At 44.8% G+C, this 23,626-nt stretch overlaps 1 protein-coding gene across 1 annotated transcript in view; it reads left to right on the plus strand.

The window, feature by feature from the left end:
- Positions 1–22,772, plus strand: part of znf438 (zinc finger protein 438) — a 68,061-nt gene extending 45,289 nt beyond the window's left edge. Inside the window, exons 3-4 of the mRNA XM_061713752.1 lie at positions 19,149–20,918; positions 21,747–22,772. Of these exons, the coding sequence (XP_061569736.1) occupies positions 19,177–20,918; positions 21,747–22,353 (2,349 nt within the window). The 5' untranslated portion in view covers positions 19,149–19,176 and the 3' untranslated portion in view covers positions 22,354–22,772. The remainder of the gene's footprint in view (positions 1–19,148; positions 20,919–21,746) is intronic.
- Positions 22,773–23,626: the final 854 nt, after the last annotated feature.

The raw sequence follows: 23,626 nt of genomic DNA on the forward strand, positions 1-23,626 counted from the left end.
GCAAAAGTTATCACCTGGAGATCTATTTCCATCCACTTCTTCCTTGCAACGCTGCCGGCGCCTGCTTCTGTCTCAGATCCACTCTAAAGTGGCCCGTCTGGTGTTGAGTAGGAACAAGACGGCATTGACCTCCTTTCAAAAGCCCGGGCTTCACCTCAGCAGAGCAACTTTTGGGATCATCTGCATATCCTCTTTTGATCTTACGCTGTGTCTCTGGGAGCAGCCATCATTAAGGAAGTTGGTACGGCGTTCCTCCTCTTCCGTTGCTACGTGCACTCTGCTCCGGTAGTATCACTCACTCCATCACATTCCTCTAAAATGATTTTCCTGATTCTGTGCGCTTCAAAGCCACCGTGCGCCGGGGTGGAAGCCAGAACCACTCTCGTCTGTCCTTCAATGCTAAGTTGACATTTTTGTGTCTGTGTTGTGTTGCCCCTCGGGGTGGGTTACCTCCACCGCCTCCCCTCCGCCTCCTCTCTTCTCCTCCCCACCTTGCTGTTTATCTGTCTCTGGGCTCGTCACGTCCCTGAACCTGCTCTAATTAGCATCCCACACAACACTGTTTATTTACTCAGGTACTGTCAGATGGGGAAGGGAGGTGAGAATGAAAGAGAGTCGGAATAAGGGAGACAGAGAAAGCTAGGAAGAGAGAGAGGGCTGGGAGCAGGAAGAGAGGGAGAAATGATTAAAAGAATCAAAGAGCTATGAGACTCATTCCTGATGAAAGGTGTAATGATGGTTAGAAAGACATGATGCACAAAGTCAAGAAAGTGCGAGATGGAGAAGTTTCCCGCCTCTCCATGCCTCCCCTCTGCCATTTCCAGTTTTTCAGAGATGTAGAGAGCCTAAAATTAGCAAGCAGGCAGCTTCCTTCCTTCCTTCTCGGGCCCCCATTAGACTTCTCCCTCTGCAGTGGGTTATCATTAAAGTGTGACTTGGATAGGAAGAGTCTTCTCACTGTCCCACTTGGAGTTGTGCAGAAATGCGTTGCAGTCTTCGTGTGCGTGTCGGAGGAAATGATCCAGCCTGGTATAAAGTGACATCACTTGGCGTTGGATGTAAATGTGCACATAAAGTGTAAGGTAGCATCTCTGCAGACCCCTCACACCCAGGACACAGTCTGTTTGAACTCCTCCCCTCTGGACGCCGCTGCAGAGAACTTTACGCCAAAACCTCCAAACATAAAGACAGTTTCTTCCCCCAAGCTGTTGCTCTGATGAACTCTCATTACTCAGAGTCTCAGAGTAATCAATCACTGTGCAATAATAATAATAACTAGAAAAGTTCAGGACATTTTGATATGGGCATGCCCTACTGCATTACCGGACGATAAAAGCGTGTGGAATAAGAAAAAGAAGAAAAGGGAAACCTTTTCTGTATACTAATAAATCACCTTCATTTTCATGTTTTTCCTCGTTTTTTCGGGCGTGTTTTATTTTTTGGGGATTTTTTTTCTTCCATATTAGAGCGGGGTCATGCTGTACACCCGCTGGTGTGCAGGGGGATTTTTGCGACTTTAGCTTGTTAGCAAAATGCTAGCAACATTGCCCTTTGGGCCGTTTTGGACGATTGCATTATGGTCATGCCACTACTTGGCATGACCATAATAATAATAATAATAACCACAATCATATGCTGTAACAATGCACCTTTCACTAACCATGTCTACCTCATACTGCTGCACCTTTCACTTTTTTTAAATTGTATGTATGTATCGCTAAGAACGTTTTGAATAATAATGCGTTTAGCTAGGAGAATGTACTGAGTCTCACAGACGGACATCTGACATTTGATTTGACAAAGCTATCAGTAGTCCTGTGGAACGAAACAAAACTGTCTTATCGATTCGATAAGACCTGTTATTTGCCTATTTACTGTACAGTGAGTGAAAATAACCGAGTCAAATTCCCTGTCTTGTTTGACCTGACTTGGCCAAATCAACATGATTCTGATTCTGGTAAAGGATGGGTGAAGGTGGGTCATGGCAACGCATGTTGATGTAGGTGCACCGACGGTCCCTCACCTGCTCCTCTTGCACACATCGGTGTGAATGTCTTTGTGATCATGTTTTGGCGACAGATCTGGCACTCGGGTCTTTGGAAAGCTCTTTGAAGCAACTTGGTCAAACCAGCGCCATTTGGTGATTTATCATGCGACCGACGCCACCTTCGTAAAACAGCTGGACGTGAGTCGCCTCAATTAGATGTTTTATCTCTCAGGCACTATCTACTGTAGCTGTGCCTGTCGTTTCAGATGTGGTGGAACGAGAGAAGTGGGTAATGATGCCTGGTTTTTATAGGAGGACACGTGCTGCTTTCAAAGACCCCCTTTGTTGTTGTTGTGTTAACGAATCCCAGTTGTGTAGTTTTCTTTACATCAGCTCGTGTGCTTCCATTCAGCACCTGTGTATCACCTTCACACCAGCCTGTCGTCACATCCTGTTTTCCTCCCGTAGGTCACTGGATGGAGTGACTCAGCATAAATTTATGCAATCAGCTGCTGCTCATCGATGATGCAAAGTGTGCGTCAGCGCCTGAGTTTTTTTACATAATCTAATGAGGAAGTGCAGTTTTTCACGGTTGTCACATGTCCTGACACCACAACGACCCATAAGTGCCGTCCCTGAGCAGTGAGTCAACTACAGATCGCTTTGGGAAGCCAAACGTCACTATTTTTATGACCCTTCAGGTTTTGGTGGTGGAAGTTTAGGTTGCTAGGTTTCTGTCTCATTCCCCCCCCGAACCCACTTCCTGAATCCATCTTTTATTTATTTTTTATTTAACCTTTATTTACCCAGGCAAGCAATTTAAGGACAAATTCTTATTTGCAAATGCAGCCAGAACAAAGAGCATAAGCATCCTTTGAGGGGAGAGGGAAAGGGGAGTGCTAGAAATACAAAACGTTATATAAAATTGCATAATAATACAATAAATATGTACAATAGATATAAATACAATAACATTGAAAAAACATTAAGACATTGGGATGTGGCAAGTCGGCCTGATCAACAGGTGCAAGAGTCGACTGTAATTTGTTGCAGATTTTGTTTGAAGACAGACTGTGATATGAGGGCAGAGAGTTTTAGGGAGCTTTCAGACCTGTGGCCCGTTTGTTTTGTTCCGATTCAGGGGCTAAATCGATACAGTTTTTTCGTTTGTGTTCACAAGGCAACCGTCTGTAGCGGTTCAAAGCTGTTGACAAATGCCATGAGAACCAACTGTTCTCTCATTGGTCAGAAACGAACGAGGAAGGAGTTTCCTCTTCCGTACCCCGGGAAAAACAACAATGGTTGAAGCCCCTTTCACATATAAGGAGCAAAGCGGTGACCGCCGCCGGCTTTCCCGTTCATTGTGTATGTGCTACCGCGGCGCAAGAGCGTACCACTCTGCCGCCGAGCTCGGTGGCACGTGAGATGGCGTCTGCCGCGGCGATGCGCCTGCCTGCCTGATGTGAACATTTTTTAATTTCGCCGTGCTGTGACGACATCTCGGCGTGTCCAATAGGAGAGAAGGGAGAAGAGAGAAAGTTGTGTCCAATAGGAGAGAAGGTGGTGGAGGCTCTGTGCCGACTCTGCGCCCTACCCGGTGGGCACGGCGCAAACCGTCTCTTGAAAGCAGCTTATGAGTGAGTTGTGTCGGTTGCTGTGTGGATTCTGTTCTCACTGCAAATGAACCGCTCCAGGTCTGGAATGGAATCGGGCTGAAACCACCTCTCCTAGAAGATCTCGGCTCGCTTGTTTTGTCCCGCATCCGAGCGCGATTGCTGTGTTCACATGTACCAAACAAACCGATCTTCAGGGGGAAACGCTTCCTATTTCGGAACAACTGCTCCAAACGGGACAGGTGAGAAAGCACCCTTAGAGTGTTTTGTAGTGTGATGCGGAGTGGTGAAGAGTATCCATCTGACCTGTAATGGCTTTAATTCTTCTCCTCCTTTTTCTTTTCTCATCTGGCATCTTTCCATTTTTTCCCCTCCACTGCTCGGTGCTGTTTGACCTATTCAAGAGTCCAAATGTCACCGTGGAGGGAAAGGTCAGCGAAAGGTTCAGCGTTGAGCCACATCTGAATGGCTAAGTCGGTGCTAGCAGCGTGAGGGTGTAGCGGGGGGGGGAGTTAACACTTCAGACCCTGAGCATACACCCTCCCATGCTTACAAGCATATGGCACTTTTCCACTAGTACCTACTCAGCCCGACTCGCCTCAGTTTGGTTCTTTCCCACTAGGGGCCGAGTAGACCCTTTTCTGTATCTATTCTGCCGAGGTTCTAAGCGGCTGAGTCGGCTGTATCTGACATCATCACACTACAGACCACCGATTGGTCGGGGGGTTGGAGTCAGACGTCTGAGTCAGGAGGAGGAAATCAGAGAAAGAGACTCTGACGGATTCTTGTTCATTTTATTCAACCAGCAATGGCAGTAAAAGTCTGTTTCATGATCCAACTCTGAGGTGCAGATGTTCATAAACCTGGTGCTGGGGAGAGAATTAAAAAGGGATGTAGACGGAGATAAGGAACGACCAGATCTACCAGGAGCTCTGTCTCTTCATAGCTGCTCACGGCTCCAGCTGACTGTTCAGCAGCGCAGAGACAAACATTAAAAAGTGTTGCCGCTTGAAGCTTCTCTTTCTCTCATTTTTTAACTTGATATGGAACACAAGCCACAGATCCAGCAGCACATCTATCATCTCCTCCAGGTTCTACATCTTTAGTGTTGTTTTCTTCATTTAGATACACAATCAAATACGTCACAGCAGCTTCACTCCAACCTCCTACTTCTGCTTCAGCTGCTGAATTGTAGTGGAAAAGAAACCAGGCCGAGTAGAGATGAGTAGAGCCGAGTAGGTACTAGTGGAAAAGTGCCAATATTGACATGCTGCTGTCTCTCAGCTCGGTGGCCGCGGCACTCATATCCGAGCCTTCAAACGTGTCATCTGCATGTGCGTGTGAACACTATTATATTAATTCGGTTCCTGCGTTGGTGACTATGAGTGACTATATTGCAGCTTCCTGGTGACGACCACCGGGTCAGAGATGAGTGGTGGTCGGAGGTGGCAGCATCCTGCCTACACAGCTCTTCCCTTCTCTGCAGTGGCCGCCGTCTTTAACACAATCAACTAAAACGGTGAACGCAGAGCAACCAGAGTCTCCCGTTTCTGCCCCGTGCGAGGAGTGGCAGGTCGGCGGCGGGATTTCTGCATTGATTAATCAACATGTGCAAAGAGAGAGCAGCCGGATCCTAATTGGAATAGATTTCTCCCCGACATTGATCTGCTCAGGTGACGGTGGACGGCGTGCGATTGTCAGCGTGGATGTGACTCTTTATGTGACCATATGGTGCTCTAATGTCCTCCATTGCAACACTTTTTTGCAAGGGTTGCTGCTAAAAAGGTAAAATGGAGCAGCTGGATACTACTAAATTGCCAGTCGTGTGTGTGTGTGTGTGTTCTTGTTTTTCTCCCCTCAGCAGGACTGATTTGGTGTATTAGCTGACCTTGTTTATGGACCTGAGTCCCGTGGACCAGGTAGGGTTGGAGCTGAGGCGTGAGCTGAGATCATCTTAAGGTTACCGCACAAAATGAAAAGTAGTCACTTCAATGTCCTAATAAGGACAGGTGTACAAGTGTTTGGGTGTGCACTTACTCCCATGCCTCTTCCATTCATTCAGTCGGGCTCTGGGATGAAACAAGGACCTCTGCAAACACTGATTTCATTTTCCCCATGACTGCTTTTGCTCCAGACTCCGGCTTCACTGCACACACACACACACACACACACACACACACACACACACACACACGCACACACACACACACACACACACACACACACACGCACACGCACACGCACACGCACACACACATGTACGCTGGAGAGCAACGATGAGCAGTTAGCATGCATGCAGGAGGAAGCAGTGAGCATGGATAGCATTCACTCTGGAGGAAAGAAAAATGAAATGATATAATTTCCTCCTGGACTAGTTTACGGAGGTTTTTCTCCTGTTTTGTTGTCCCAAAAAGGAAGGAGCACTCTTTCTTATCATGGGAGCCATCCCCCTCTAATTTACTAATCCCACATACTGTAACTGTGTTTGGCTGTGAGAGAGGAGGACGCTGGTGCAGGATGGCCGCTGGACATGGCTCCTCTCAGCTGGCTGGCCCCGACCCCCCATGATCTGGGCTCTTATCTAGCCCAGATCCTGGCCTTTCATCTGGGCTGACACCTGGGGGAGCTTGGCTTCTGCTGGGTTTTCTGGGTTTTCACATGCACACACACACACACACACTCTTCAACCCACACCCACCCATCCCCGGGCTCTATCTGTGAGCCCCAGATGAGCATTACTCTCACCTACAATGGTGATAACAAGCCCCACACAAGTCTCTTGCTAAGCACTTCTGATCAGATTTCACTTGAAAAAATATATCAAAAAATCACCACCAGAGTCCAATTTACGTTCCAGGTAGGATTTTTTTTTTTTGAGGGGTTCAGGGTGGTTGGTGTCTTACCTGCCGTAGGCAACAGCTCCACACAGTTACAGCAGCACGGACTGTGTACTGCAGTCTGCTCCGGGACAACGGTCTTGTCTCCATCACCCCTCCATTCGTGCAAAGAAAAACCTCTAATGAAACTCCTGTAATTCAAAATATTGCAAAATTGTTTTTATGCTTTTCCAAGGTGGTTTTTCTACCGAAGAGTATTAGGGCCAGGCAGGAGAAATAAAAATGATATTTTAGATGAGGAGGATTTTTTTCTTCATTATGCACTTCGAGAAAAAAGTCGAAATGTTGAGAAAAAAGTAAAAATTTCGTGAATAAAGTTGAAATATTGAGAAAAAAGACGAAATTCCGTGAATAAAGTTGAAATGTTGAGAAAAAAGGCAAAATTTCGTTTCATTTATTCTTGAAATTGTATTTCAACATTAATCTCGACATTTCGACTTTTTTCCCGAAGTGCACAATAAAAAAAATCTTCCCCTCTCAAATATTTTTTCTCCTGCCTGGCCCTAATACTCAGATGTGTCAATTATCTAGTTTATTGCAAAAGTGAAATGGAAACTCTTGCCTTTGGCAGCACTGGATGTGGTTTCCGGCTGCGTTTGCGACATGATGTCGTTGCAGCGCAACACGACTTCATCATAATGCACTATTGCACTACACCAGGGCTTTGCCTCTGAAAGATCATTTAAATGATCATCTGCTGCTTTTCTTCTTCTGCTGACTATTCCTGCAGCAGCGGTAACGACGGCTACAGATATTTGACCAAAGGCAAGGAGTCGAAGTCGAAATGTGGAGAGTCAAGGAGATACGGAGGGAGAACCAGGAGAGTTACGCTCATAAAAAGAAAAACACAGTTCAATCAGTTCAATTTTATTTATATAGTTAAATAAATCTAGAAATATTACATAATATAATATTATAATTATTTAATAATATTATTTAATAATAATTAATATATAATATATATTAATTATTAAATATATAATATAAATATAAATTTAATATTTGTTGTTAGTTAAATAATTATAATTAATTAATAATAATAATCAAAAATAGTATTTAATAATAATTAATATATAACATTATATATTAATTAAATAATAATTATTTTTTAATTATAATATATTTCTATATTTATTTAGCTGTATAAATAAAATTGAATTGAATTAATTATTATAATTATTATATATTACTATACTATACTATTATAGTTATTAATATTTATAAATATAAATACATTTATTTATTTTTATATTTTATTTATATAGTTCAATGGAAACACCTTACATAAGACAAAAGGGGTCGAAAACCCGGCTAGAAACAAGTTTTGTTGGTGGTGGCGTCCTTCTGCAAATGCAGGCAGTGTCAGCATCCCCAGCTGGCCTTCTTGGACCGCAGCTGATACCGAGGACGACCGAGTCGGTCACACTCGCTGCTCCGTCTAGCGCCGTTGTTTACACAGTCGTTAGGATGCATCTGTTTATTATCTTCTGGTGATGCTTGTGATTTAAGGATATATACATGGTGTAACCTCCAAGAGCAGAGCACGAGGCGAATGGTTGCAGCTGTGTTTTCATTCCCAAATGCTTCTGGGCTTTTTGCATCCACGTTAGACAGCAGCAGCTGTGTTTACACGCCAGGTGTAACCATAACAAAAGGTTATGTTTTAAAGTCAAAACATTAATATGGCTTTAGCCTTAGTCTGGGTTCCTTACAGAACCCCCCCCTCCCTGCCGATTCTCCAAACTGGGAGTGCTGATGCCAACACCTCCAACTCTCCAGTCCTTCATACAACTTTACTTCAGAAAAGTAAAACCTAGGGCTGTTAAACGATACATTTTTTTGATCGCGATTAAGCGCACGTTGTCCATATTAATCGCACATTTATTCACACATTTTTTGCTGTTCTAAATTACCGTAAGGTATTTTTTTTATGTTTTTAATACTGTTAACAACATGAGAAAGGGCAAATATGCTGCTTTATGCCAATGTTTATTCAACTTTCCACAAAAAAGAAGCTTTTAACCTGAATGTAACATTCCTTCATAAAAACACAATGTAGTCCCCAACTTTACACTTGTAAAGACTTAACTTAACATTCCTTGTTTTTTTTAAGCAGCTCAATGTAAAACAATAAACCATATGCATCACAAACCTTGTACAAGAAGTGCATTGGTCAGTTAAATTTTCCATGTAATTATATCTAACCTCATATGGAGGAAAATAAAAGGCAAAAAGAAATCCCCTTCTCCTAAGTGGGATCAAAACTGTCCGAGTGATACAAAAAATGGAGGGGGGCGGTATTTCTGCATCGGTCGTGTGGTATTTGAGACTCAACGTACTTTCATGGTAATTCATTTCAAATCGACAGTACAGGCAAATAACTTTAGTCTTGTCCAGTGAACCATCTGCATCTTTTTGAAAGTGAACTTGCCGTTCAAAAGTCCCTTTTCATTCTCCATCTTTCCTCGCTTTTCAAAAAAGTTCACGCAGTAATCCACCATACTTTTCCCCAAGCTACAGGTGCTGTTGACCGCCAGAAATTGTATAATGCGCTTTTTTTTTTTCTTATCCTGTGCGTTAAAATAATTGTTGCCGTTAAGAGGCCGTTAAGTTAACGCCTTAAATTTGACGGCCCTAGTAAAAACACAAACAACTTTTATCACTTTGGAGGACTGGCGTTCCCGTCAGCAAGTACTGGAGCAACACAGCATTTTCCCCGTGTTGACGTCTCCCAGAACGGTGCCTGAACCCCTCACTAAATGGCGTTGTTTGGGGTCTGGTTTGACCGATCAGCCCATCTTTACATCGGGGGTTTGACCACCTCATCGGGTGGCCCAGATCCCGGTTTGAGAGCGGACGCTTGGATTCCCTCCGCGGCGTTCCCTTTCATCCCAGGTGGACCCCCGGCCCATCCCCACGCTGCCCTGCCGCTCAACCCTGACCTGCTCCCAGCATAAACAGCAGATCCTCACCTCTCACCCCTCTGGCTTTACCTGATAATCTGTTTCTGTGGATGACCCCCCCCCCACACCACCTTTACTACCAACACCCCCTTTCCTTTTCCTCCTCCTCCATCTACGACAGTCTGGCCAGAGCCCAGGTTCTTGCGTCACCCTAGCTCTGACCCCCGACCCCGGGCAGATTAGAGTGGTTGGTGTTTCAAATGGAGCGGGGGCTTGAGTAGCATCTGTGTCCCCCGCCCCACCTCCACCTCCACATCCTCCTCCACCCCCACCAAGCCTCATTGATTCCAGGCCACGTTGGCCCTCCCCTCTCCTGGATCTCAGGAACGTCTCAAGTGAAGGTTTGCTGTTGACGACACGTTCAGCCACCGAAGCACTGATGATAAACGGGAGGTATTTCTCTTGGCCTGTAGTTGAAACAGACCACAAGTCATGTATTTCTTTATAGACGACCTCACAATCCGTGAAACGTGTTTGTCCTAGAGAGGTGGAAAAAGGAATTAAATCTTAGGAAACTCTTGTGAGTGAAGCAAAACTCTCCACACTAGAACTCCAAATGTCCCTCGTGAAGCCGTCTGACATGATTGTCGTCCTGCATAAGGCTTTGGATGTGACTGTATTATAGTTTGGTATAACTCAGACGGGATTTCATCAGTGAAATATTAACGACGCAGCAGCGCATACCGTGGATCCAAGCTGCTAACGATGCGTTTAAACCCGATGTCTTCTACAACAGAAAGTAGCTGATGATCAAGGCATATGAATTAATTACCTTACGATGTAGTTCTTTATTTTTCCTGCTGCTTTTGCTGTCGTTTATAGGTCTGTTAAGTTCAGCTGAGTTAGCGGCGTTGCTGCGCGCTCCTTTTCTGTCTCTGCCTTAACGGCAACTTTGAAAACTCAGTATACTCCTTGATGTGAGAAACTTTCAAATGTCTTATCAGCTTGTTTGTGTTGAAATTCTTTTGTCACATTCCTCCTCGGGGTATTTCCTTTGCACACACTTTGCAAACTGCAAATTTGTTGTCCTATTCGGACATTGTAAAACTCCAATACCGGCGAGGCCGGTCACGCCCCCTTAGGAGACCTGGGTCCTAGATGTGAGAACGCACGCGCGGGCGACGGTTTGTTGTTGGAAACGTCATCAGATCGGCCTGCTTTGAACTATTATTTTTAGAACGCCGATCAAAACCGATAGGGGCATTATCGGCCGATACCGATCGGTTGCCAATCGATCGGTGCATCTCTGGTTTGTCCACTACAGTCCAGGTTTCCATCGCATGGTGGTCCATCCCAGATCCCTCTGACCCCAAAGATGTAGATCTGCGTCTAGACTTGGGATAACCTAAGGCCAATTTTTTCCACAGTAAAGCTTTAAAGGGGACCAATTATGAAAAACAGGTTTTCTCTTGCTTTAACATATATAAAGTGGTTTCCCCTCAGCCTGCCAACTCAGAGAAGGAGGAAAGCAACCAAATTTTGCAGTGTCTGTACAGCCGCCCAGATGAGCCGTCCAGTCTGATGTGGATCTACGAGCCGTTCAGATTTTGCTCCCGTTGTTACGTAACGAAAATGCAATTTACATCGGTTGGCCTCCGATGTGTGAAACCACGCCCACAACTAACTCCGCCGGCCGGAGCTTCCGCCATTTTTTCGTAGTGGTGTATTGCTTCATTCCGGCAGCCAATCAGCACAGAGCCTCATTATCATAGCCCCGCCCACTCAGAATCCTGCATAGATAATGAGGTTAGAGAATGGGAAGATAAAGACATGGCTCAGAGGCTGAATTTCTAATTTATTTAGCAAAAACAATCAAAAGCTTGTTTTTAAGACATTCAAGGCCTGTTTAAAATAGGTATTAGATCCCATAATAGGTCCCCTTTAAGTGGCATTTTCTTTTAATGTACCTTCATAGTTTAGTGCTCGACAGGTGTCCAGAAGTGACATCTTGACTGCGTGGTTATCTCAATGATTCTTGATTCGGTGCCATCTGCCGGATCTGAGATCTCTAGAGTCCAGCTAAGGGTTGGTCCTTGCTTGGATGCTTATACTCTGAAGGGGAAGTGTGCAAACACCAATTATGTTTTGTTTTATTCCCCGGACACATGTTGTCCTCCAGCCGCTCATGCAGCCTAGCGGTTGGTCCAGTTGGTCCGGTCGGTCCGGTCCTCGGTCCAGTTTGGTCCGGTCGGTCCGATTGGTCTGGTCCTTGGTCCAGTTGGTCTGGTCGGTCCGATTGGTCTGGTCCTTGGTCCAGTTGGTCCGTTCCTTGGTCCAGTTGGTCTGGTCGGTCCGGTCCTCGGTCCGATTGGTCTGGTCCTTGGTCCAGTTGGTCCGTACCTTGGTTCAGTTGGTCCGTTCCTTGGTCCAGTTGGTCTGGTCAGTCCGGTCCTCGGTTCAGTTCCGGGCCATGTGAGTTTCTCTCCATGCTTGCAATTTGTGTCGGGAAGGACACCTGCCATAAAAACGTGCCAAATTCATGTGCAGACTCAATCAAGCTCCACTGCGGCACCCCTTCTGTCAGGGAAGGGAAACGTCCAAAACATTTGATTTAAAATTTGTTGTAAGTGGAGTAAAATGTAAATAAAGCAGGATGTTTCCATGTGCTAATCTAACTCTAACTAACGGCCCTGAACCTGGAACCGCAGCACGTCAGCCGTTCTCCCAGCTGTGCCGAGATCATTACGAACAGAAAGAGCTTTACAGGTCTGCCTCTGGGGTTTTTTTTCCACAATTTTTTTCATCACTTCTTTGCTTGAACACCACAAAAACACAATCACCTGAGGAGTATAAAGAATGATGACAGGGCAGGTTGACCGCTACTGTTACATCAGCAAGCGAGCACACTCGTGTGTTCATCCTCCTCCCTTTCATGTCTTTCATTTTTCTCCTACGTCGTCCGTGTGGTTGGACATGAAAGGGAGAGAGTTGTTAAAATGCTCATTAAACCAAGGGAGACACATACCAAGAAGAGCGACCTGCAGCGCGAATCAAAGCCCGAGCAGAGTGGACACAGATATGAGGGAATAATGGAAAGACTGCCCAGTTTGCCCGGTTTTAAATATTGAAGCTGGCTCGGCTGCACGGGTAAAGCAGACCATGTCATCGATCTGTACAGTCGGAGGAACAACCTCGACGTGGCTCCAGCTGTGGCGTCACAAACATTGGCCTGCCGAATCAGCGGTGCTCTCGTGGGACGACTCTTAGGCAAGGTGTCATAATGCTGTGGCTTTGAGGCGTCTGCATGTCAAGAACCTTCTCACAGAACTCCCCGGCAAGTCAGCGCTGCAATGAAATGAGATGTGGTTGAATTGGTTTCTGCTTCCCAGTTAGAATGTGAAGATCTCATCCAGTCTCACAGAACTGCAGGACTTGCTTTTACAGGCTGTTTCTTCTTCAAATGTTCACCCTGGTCAGGCTCGTCCTTCTGTCCAGGATGTGCTTCCTGTCCTCCGGATGATGGCTGCGGCGCGGTAGCGTTAGTCGTCACGCATGCTTTTACCCTCTCTCGACCCCTTTTTCTTGACATCTTTTTAAATGCATCTGCATACGGGCAGATTGAAATGCCTGCTGCAAATAGGTCCTTTATAGAGGGAATGCACATGACGTCACAGATGCAACTTCACAGCGGGTTATGCCCACTGAGTGTCAGAAAGACTGAGTGTCAGAAAGACTGAGTGTCAGAAAGACTGAGTGGCAGCGTAAACTTTCAGTTTGAGCAACTGGAAAACATCTAAAATGGGAAAGAGCTGTTGTGCGATCTACTGTACTCATAGATTTAGCAAGAAATCAAAGTTATCGTTTTACAAAAAAATAAGCTTAAGAGAGACAAATGGATCTCTGCAATTCGCAGAAACAAATGGAGTCCAGGCACCGAAAAGTGGATTTGCGGTTCCCATTTTGTGTCAGGTAATGTTGGATTTTTGGGTATCTAACGTTAAACGGTCAAATCATAAAGTTCAGTGTCCTCAACACTTTAATTTCTACAACAAATCCTGCCTTGAAGTCGGACCAAGCATCAAGACTTTTGTATGCCTTCAAGCTTTGCTTCGTGTATTTCCCCGGCGTAGAAATTAAGTACAGATAAATATCAGGAAACTGGATTTGTGGCCAAATATTAATGTCCATGGACCACTGGTTCTTGGTAACTGTACCAAATATTAATGTCCATCGACCACTGGTTGTTGGTAACTGTACCAAATATTAATGTCCATGGACCACTGGTTCTTGGTAACTGTACCAAATATTAATGTCCATCGACCACTGGTTCTTGGTAACTGTACCAAATATTAATGTCCATGGACCACTGGTTCTTGGTAACTGTACCAAATATTAATGTCCATGGACCACTGGTTCTTGGGGTAACTGTACCAAATATTAATGTCCATGGACCACTGGTTCTTGGGGTAACTGTACCAAATATTAATGTCCATGGACCTCTGGTTCTTGGGGTAACTGTACCAAATATTAATGTCCATGGACCACTGGTTCTTGGGGTAACTGTACTAGGGCTGGGCGATATGGACCAAAAGTCATATCTCGATATTTTCTAGCTAAATGGCGATACTCGATATATATCTCGATATTTTTTCTGTGCCTTAATTGGGGTTTCCCCCAAAGCATTATAGCATAGCATCTCTGTTAGCATCTCTGTTAGCATCCCTGTTAGCTTCATTTTTTTCTGAGGCAAACCCTTAAAAAAACAGTCAGTTTTAATACAAAGCCTCGTGCCAAATGTCACACAGGTTCCTTTATTAACAGAGGTCTGCACAATATCAACATGTATAAAACAAATGAAATAAAAATAAACTGCCTGCGTATATAGAATAAAAATGCTTCTTGAATAAAATAAAACAAATATCCCTTTCCTGCATAACAATTAAATTAAAATACACTGTGCAATTAATACAATGTAGACAGTAACAGGCAGACTTTTCCACTGAGACTGACAGTTGTGCAAATAACAAAACATTTGTGCAAATCTCAAATAAAACATTCAAGTCAATTTGTCACAAAATAAGCTATATCAAAATCATTAAAAAAAAAAAAGTTAAATTTTTTTTTTTTTTTTTTTTTTTTTTTTTAAATCGATATAAACGATATTGTCTTGTACCATATCGTTTTTGAAAATATATCGATATATATTAAAATCTCGATATATCGCCCAGCCCTAAACTGTACCAAATATTAATGTCCATGGACCACTGGTTCTTGGTAACTGTACCAAATATTAATGTCCATGGACCACTGGTTCTTGGTAACTGTACCAAATATTAATGTCCATGGACCACTGGTTCTTGGGGTAACTGTACCAAATATTAATGTCCATGGACCACTGGTTCTTGGGGTAACTGTACCAAATATTAATGTCCATGGACCACTGGTTCTTGGGGTAACTGTACCAAATATTAATGTCCATGGACCACTAGTTCTTCAGGTAACTGTATGGGTCACTGTCAAGTCCAACTGCCTTTTAATTTAAGCTGATAATCGGCTGTTATCCCGTCTTCTCCACTAGTTGCAGACATTTTTGCTGATGTTTTGCCACTCAGTGCGAGTAAGGGGGCTGGTCCAGTGGGGAAGTGACATCAATGCAAACCCTCTAATGAACATAATGTTGACACTATTGATCACATGATCAGTCAGCTGTTTCTACTTCTACAGCGTTAACGTAATTAAATAGTGACACCTCCTCATGCTCTGAAAAGGATGAGGAAGACTCTGTTCAGAGTGTCCTTCATGTTGGAGGACCGGTTGTGTCTTCGGCAGCTGATCGCAGCTCGCCCAGCGATGTCCGTAGTGCATTTGGTGCAGTTGATCTTTAAGCACTGCCCTTCCTGCCTGCGTTGCCTCAGACTTGCTCAGGAGCTCACATCTTGCGGTTTTATTCCTCTTGAGTGTTCAGCCAAAGTCACAGTCAAACTGGAACCAACTATCCACTCAGAGGAGGAATATTTCCAGTTTTATTGAGTAGTGAGGCGGCAGGGATACTGTATAAATAATCTCTCTGCACTGAAACACTTCCAGCTGTTAAACAGTATGCCTGAGCAGTTTCTCTTTCCACCTCCATCTTCTGCATACATAAACCTCTGTGCTTTGTGTTTGATTTGTTTTTGTTTTATTTAATTTTCTTTCCATACGGGTAAATAATTTGACTTTTGTAACACCTCCAGCTTGTTGTTCCTTTTGCCAATTAGTGTTGCAGAGAGCGGAGCTCGAACTCTGGCGCTATCAAATGCTGCTTTTGAAAAGGCAGGTCATAATGTGAAACTCAAACCTCCGAGTCTGTTTACAATTAGGCCCTTTGAAGCTTTCCACTGTAATCTCTCCCTCCTTTTGATATAAAGATACAGCATTGATATAAATGAAGGGAATTTTACACTTGTTTGTTTAACCATACCTGTGGCTTTTGATTGATGGAAGGAAACTGTATGGTAGATTGAAATAATAAAGAGTTGTTTAAAACCTCACTTTGAGGTTACGGTTTCCCCTTCAGAGTTCGGCCGTATTTTATATCAACACAGTCGGAAAGTCGAGACATGGTATGGAAAAGCCTCGTTCGCTCTGGGAAATCATGAGATGTTATTAGTGAACAAGGTTGTTTTTTAAAAAACGGGGCTGTTCTCATTGCCGTTGGCTGCGTTTCAGCGCTGGTCAGTGCAGAGGGAGATGTGCGGGGTGCCCCTCTTCATCTGGTAAAGATCCTGCCGTCGGGCAGCTTTCACGCTCCAGTGGCTGATTGTTCTGGGAAGTGAGGGGGCGCTCGAGTAACCCCCTACAGATCCCCAGCATGCACCACGGCTGCGTGCTGAGCGCGTATCAAAGGGGGCAGGCTGTCCTTAGCCTAGGGGAGAGTGAGTGCGCCGCGTCGGACCAAAGACGCATGGATAATGGGACAGCTTGTCACACTTCTGCAAATACATGCACTTTTGGCGGTGCACGTTCACCGCTGTCCTGCTTGGTTTGCAGAGGGATGAGACCAACAACATAGACCCCCCCCCCCCAAGAACCTTTGTAGAGACGGCACAATGACTGTGAATATAAAAAGTCTATTCTCCCTCATAAAATAGCAGATTTTGAAAATAAAAAGAAATAGCAGCATACATTTCAGAATTAAAGCTGCAAGCAGCGATGAACGAGCCCTTGCACCCTTGTGCACATTCAGGGTGCAGTGGAAGCGCTTGTATGACTTGATGTAGATTCTTCAGGCCTGGACATTTAGCGGATGACACCACCCACGACTCTCTATATCAAACCATTCAAAAGTTATGGCAGAAAGTAGGAACTATCAACTATGGACCAATCAGATGAAGGGCACGCTTTTTGGCGTGTATAGTCGCCACGGTAACGCTTTTGACTGAGAAAAGTAATGCGCATCGTCGCAGGATGGAGACGCACATTTTGATGTATAACACACCTGGGTGCACGTTACGGTTCGGGCGAAGAAGCGGCTGAAGAAACGGCATAAATTGCGCCAAAATTACACGATTAATTCAAAATGGCCGACTTCCTGTTCGGTTTCGGCCATGGCGCCAAGAGACTTTTCTTTAAGTTGTGACATGATACAGGTGTGTACCGATTTTCGTGCATGTACGTCAAACCGTATTGTGGGGCTTGAGGCATGAAATTTTCTAGGGGGCTCTGTTGAGCCATTAGGCCACGCCCATTAATGAAAACCATTAAATCTCCAATCTTTCGCCAGGCCTGGCTTGCGTGCAAAATTTGTCGACTTTTGGGGCACGTTTAGGGGGAAAAAAGGCCCTCATTTCGTAAGAAAAAGAAAAATAACGAAAAAAAAAAAAAATCCTACAGATACAATAGGGCCTTCGCACTGTTAGTGCTCGGGCCCTAATAAGGTTTACCATTAGAGACATTTTAGGTAAGAAAATTTGCCAAATCTGCAAACTTTTCCATCATTGGAACTTTAACTGTTGTCAGAAGTGGCTCTGACTTAAACCCAGATAAAAGTCAGCTGTAACTGCAGCTTCAGTGTTTGGGATTGTATTGTATTTATTTATTTATTTGACAGGGACAATGCAGTCAAACATAGATAAAAGCTGGCAGCTAATGTGATGCATGTAGAATTTATAGCTAGTGCTAATTCCCAACTCCAGTCCCCAGTTGGGCTCTTCCACAACATTGCAGTACAATATAAAATTCATATACATGAATTAAAAACCATACAATAATGCAATATGTCATTTACATGATATAAAACCTTCCCTCACTCACTCTCCCACACAAATACACACTATTTACAGATGAGTACAGTTTAGATTTTTCTTTAACCAGATTGCAGTCTATTGTTGCATAAAAAAACAACATTAAGAGCATCTAAGGCGCTGAACGCTGTAAAACCACCATGGATGAGTTGATGTATATACTTTATTTAACCAGGTAAAAAAAGAGACACCTGGTCTAGACGGCTGGATAGAAACACGTTTCAGTTGCATCATAAATACATGAAGCACAGAAGACCACGTAAACAAACAAGCAGAACACAGGATTTAACCCCAATTAGAGCAGTTTCATCCACCACATGAATGCCTTTCTCTCTGCCCTCAAACGGATTTAAATTTACCCGAGGTGATTAGTTCCCATATTTTCAAATCTCTCCGAAGGTCATTCCAGGATGACGCGGCAGCATATTTGAAAGGTTTGTTTTGTTCCCAAGCTCTGTTTTCGCTCTTGGGATCAGCATCATGAAGGGACTTTGTGAGTCAGGGTGTCATAGCTTTGACTTACCAGTGGCAGCAAAGAGACACTGCAAAGATCAGGTGACCCCCCCTAAGTTGATGAGAGATCAGGTTGGACTTTTTAGCCTTAATTCTTTAAGGTATGTTTGGCAAAAAGTCAGCAAAGATTATCATCCAAGGAACATCATAAGGACAAGGAGGCATGGTGGGTACAGCATTGTGTTATGGGGCTGCTTCTCCTCAGCCGGGCCTCAGCTAGGCAAATGTCAGGATGGATGGGAAACTGAATAGCTCAAAGTACCAAGATATTTTGGTGCAAAACCTTCATGTCCTCTGCTGAAAAGCTGAAAAATGAGGAGAAATTTCACATTCCGACAAGACGGCGACCCACAGCACACATTAAAATCAACAAAGACATGGCCTCTGAAAAGGAAAATCAACGTCTTGGACTGGCCCAGTCAGATCCCAGACCTCAATCGCATCAAAAACCTCTGGAATGAGCTGAAAGCAGGAAAGGTCCTCGCAATTTAAAAAAGACCTGGAACTTTTTTGCAAAGAGGAGAGGGATGAAGTCACAAAGGCTAAATGTGTGAATTTCACAAAGACTTGAGTTGACCGGAGTTTCCCCCCAGTTTTAGGTGGGAGAGACATTCAGTTTTATGAAGTTTTCTTGTATTCAAAATATTTTTGGGAAACACCTATATCTTTTGTTCCTCAGGATTTCTACTAGAATATTGTATTAACCCTATAATGCTGGATGTATCGTATTTGATACATGAATTTCTGAGACCTCTGTACCCCCCCCTCCCCTCTCGTAAGGTTTGTAGACTTTGTGTCCGCTGTACGTTAACAGACACAGTCGCTCCGGACAAGAACGGGATGTTGTGTAAAGTAAAGTAGGCAGATTTCACTCTGGAGTCCCTGTTGACATGAAATGCATGGGCTTGCTAGACTCTGTGAAACTCATGGAAGTGTTTTTGTATGTGTTTCAGTTGGTAGCGAGCGAGCCTAGCCCATCAGATGAAGAGTCTTCAGTTCCGGAGCATCGCCCCCAAGGCCCCAGCCGTGGTGCCTTCCCCCTCCCCTGCAGCCCTGTCCTGCCACCCCCCGTCGGCCCTCCCTGAGGGTACCACAGCCTCCACCCCCAAGTCCATCCTCGTGCCCGCCCAAAACTATGCACTGATGCAGATAGCAGGTCAAGATGGCACATTCTCCCTGGTGGCGCTCCCCCCTTCCGTCTCCTCTCAAACACCACAGCAACAGACCCAGTCGATACAAAAGAACCTCAAGCTACCTATTCCCAGATACCAGCCAATGAGGAGCAAGGGGACCTCTGTCAAGGTGAAATCCCCACCACTAGCAGCCAACATGAAACCAGCTTCCAGCGTTTCTGTATTGGAGCACAGCAAGTCAGTGGTGAAGGGAGCGTCAACAGCACTTAAGAACAAGCTACAAGAGTCTAAGCACACCGAAACCGTAGTGCCAAAAGAGGAACCTTCAGAGCAGGTGATTCTCATCGACCCAGCGTCCTCCGACATCTCCGTCACCGCTCTACTACCTGACAATGCCGTCGTCTATTCAAGTTCTCAACTGGAGCGAGCAGCAGATGGCTCTGAACAACCTGCTACAACCAGCCTTCTCCAAAACCTCCAGTACCCCAGTGCTGGTGCCAAAGTCCCCACTGACAGCTCCCTGGAGGAAAGTAAGCCTACAGTGCGGTTGTGCCAGTCTAAACAGGGTCCAGCTCAGCCCCAGAGCAGTATCACTGTCCTGTCTCCGGCCATCTTCAGCAAAGCAGTCCAGATTATCCCCTCCCCACCGAAGGGTAAACTCCCCATTCTGCCCTACGCTAAAATGAAGGGTGCTCTGATCCCAGCCACCAAGCTCAGCAGTTTATCCCCTGAGGATAAAGGTATTTCCGGACAGACGGGACTCTCCGGCTCCTTGGATGCTACGTCTACGAACCTCAAGACGATAGAAGTCTCAAATCAGGTGCCAAACCCCCCTCAACACTCGCAGGCTAAGACCACACTTATGCCTCTTCCCCTGCAGAAACCACCAGGCAAGAAGAGGGGAAGGAAGAGGAAGACCATGGAGGACATATTGGCTTTTGAGGCCCGAAAGAAGAGGTCTTTGTCTTTCTTCCGTAGGAGGGTCCCAGAGAAACCACCAGCAGTCACTCCCGGCTCAAAACAAAAGGAAGTTGATATCTCTAAAAAATACCGCAGTATTCGCCCCAAGCCCGTGTTGGTTATGGAGACAGTTCCCCAACTGGTGAGTTTGCCGGCCATTATACCCGACGGCCAGGACCAGGAACTCATACTTGGTCATCAGCTCCCCACCACCACCACCAGAGCCAAGGCCATTGACGGTTCCTCCCAACCAGCTCCGGTGACCCTCCACCTCCGAGGGGGAACCCACCCTAAAGTGTTCATAGGCAGCCGCCCGCTCTACCGCTGCACCATCTGCAGCCGCTGTTTCCAGTTCAAGCACCACCTGCAGAGCCACGTGAACACCCACACCAACAGCCGGCCTTACGTCTGTCCCCTGTGCCGCAAAGCGTATGCTCACAGGGGGAGTCTGAGCACCCACATGAAGCTGCACCACACCGAGGTGCGGCCGCGCCGCTCCCTGTGCTGCGAGTTCTGCGAGAAGGCCTTTGGATATGTGGGGGTGTACTTCCGCCACCTGAGAGAGGTCCACAAGGTGGTTCTGACCGTGGAGCCGTCAGTCAGCCGTCCTGAGGACGTGCCCGCGGACGGGTGAGATACTTTTTGATTGGAACGCTAATAAACCTATGCAACACTTTTAGTTGTGAGCTTTACCTTGCTGCAAGTTTTAGCAAGGTAGTAAATAATAGGGGTGTAACGATACACTAATCTCACGATACACGATATTTAGGTCCCGATAACGATACAATAGTATTTAGTATTTACAATAGCAGTATTTTTTTAACAACCTTGAATGAAGAAAATATGACTGGAAAAAATTGTCTTTTATTTGAAAGACACAAAATACAAAACAATGCTGTGCGTTTGCTCTATTGTTACAGTTTGTAATGCTTTATAACTGTTTAAGTTTTAAAGAGAAAGCCAGGCCAACCATTTTCCACAAACTGAACTAAAAGTAAATAAACTAATAATAAACTCCAAATGCAACATGACTGTTATTTATCTTGTGCCAGAGCTCAGAGCTTCACCTGCTCCAGCCTGAGGCCGTAAGGTGAACCCGTTATCGTTTCATCCTCCCACCTTTGGGGACGACACAATCTTTACATCATAAAAAAGATTGATTCATGCTCACCTTAGAAGTAAAAGTTCAGAGCTCAAAACCCCCCAAGAGTCCCGTGATCGGGACCACAAAACGGTACTAGTTTCTTCTGAGCGTAGTCAGATCTTGGTCTGCAGGTCGAGGTCGTCACGTGATCCCGCTGCACAAATAGGATGTTACTAGTAAACACAATATATTCATATTAATAACCCAATATCAGCTACAGTTTGTCACCTCCACGACACGTATCGTGACGTTTTTGTATCGCGAAATTGTTCCACCCCTAGTAAATAAGTATTAATTCTTTGTTTCCCCCCCAGAGCCGGCTCGCCGGAGGCTCCGGAGGAGCAGGATCCCGACGATCCGGTGGAGCTGCAGATTAAATGCGGCCGCTGTCAGGCTATCACTCCCACGTTTGCCGACATGAAGACGCACTTGCTGTGCGCGCACGGGGAGGAGATCCAGGTCCGGACTCCGGAGGGGCAAGCTGCCTCGTCGTGCGGCCGCGAGGCAGAGAACGAGCTGGTGAAGCACGCCGCCCACTACTGGAGACAGCTCAACGAGAAGCGCAGCCTGGTCAAGTGCGGCAGCTGCGACGAGGAATTCTTCTCCTTCTCCAAGCTGAAGAGGCATATGAAGTCCCACGGACAATACAAGGAGGAGGAGGAGGAGGAGGAGGAGGGTCGGGCCTCCGCCGCCTCACCAGAAGGCAGCGGAGGCCTCGGCGTGCTGGCGGCAGGTCAGGACTTTAACTGTGTGCTCTGCAGCAAGGTGTTGGACTCCAAGCCGTTGGTCCTGGAGCACTGGAGGATTCACCACCACTGTGAGCAGCCGGGCCTCTTGTGGGACGCCCTCAGCTCCTACTCCGGCCAGGAAGAGCGGGAGGCAGATCGGGATCTGGACACTCCTGCTTCAAGTCCAGATTAGCCTGGCCAGCCCTTGCACTAGCGTTGCATACACTCAGTTCTTGCAATCAGCAGCGCAGGGATAGAGAGTTGTATTACTATCATGATTATTGGTATTGCCTTTGTTTCATCATGCAGTCATGTGCAAAAGAAATAAATCCCAAATCAAAATTCAGTTTAAAAGAACCAGGACATAATCTACATGGAACAAATCTCTGGTATATAATCTGGCATTTATCAGGTCTTAAAATTGGGTGAAAACAACCGTAGAATACACTGCAAAAACTCAAAATCTTAACAAGAATATTTGTCTTATTTCTAGTTATAATTTCTCATTTTTAGTCAAAAAAATCTCATTACACTTAAAACAAGAGTCATTACCAGAAAAATAACTTATTTGACCATTTTCACCTGTTTCAAGTAAATTTTCACTTGAAATAAGTAGAAAAATCTGCCAGTGGAACAAGATTTATCTTCTCATTACAAGCAAAAAAATCTTGTTCCACTGGCAGATTTCTCTACTTATTTTAAGTGAAAAATTAGACATTTTAACTAGAAATAAGACAAATATTCCTGTTAAGATTTTGAGTTTTTGCAGTGTAACAAGAATGTGACGACAGTTAGAACGTCATCAGTGACATCAGTATTAAAAGTCGTCTACAAATGTGACATTTAACCCAAAAGATAAATAAACCAACTCTGCACTTACGAATCAGACCTAACAAGTGTGTGTGAGAGTGAGTGTGTTTTCTCTTTTTCACATGACTGTATGACAGAAAAGAAAAAGGCCCTTAAGGCCAGTGGTGAACATTGATCTTTACAGCTCTTACAAAAACTCTCTGTGCAAGACTTCACTTATGTTATTTTGATTGATTGCACTGTTCTGTTGTTTGAGGAGTTTAGATCTGTATATTTATTATCCTGTTTGAAATCAGATTAGGATTTTTTTTCTATTTTTTTTTCTATTTAAATATTATCATCTTATCATCGGTAATTTAGAAACTGACACAGTTCAAGTGGAACCCCGCCCTTTAATCAGTCTAGTCCTACAGGGTTTAGTTTTATTGGCTTTTTTTAAAAGCTTAAAAGTGCATGATTTCTTTCTCACTATAGTGTGGTTTATATCATTCAAGTATTTGGTTAAACTGATACAGTATATGTAGGTAGTGGTGAGTAAAGGGTTCAGTAACTCCTGCAGCTCCTCTCTGTTGCTGCAGATGCTTATCCTTTAACACGTTCATTGAACAAATAGAAACACAGGAAGAAAAACCAATCTTTCATAACCAAAAAGCTTA

Source organism: Cololabis saira, chromosome 22 (genome assembly GCF_033807715.1).
Source record: "Cololabis saira isolate AMF1-May2022 chromosome 22, fColSai1.1, whole genome shotgun sequence".
NCBI classification, from domain to species: domain Eukaryota; kingdom Metazoa; phylum Chordata; class Actinopteri; order Beloniformes; family Belonidae; genus Cololabis; species Cololabis saira.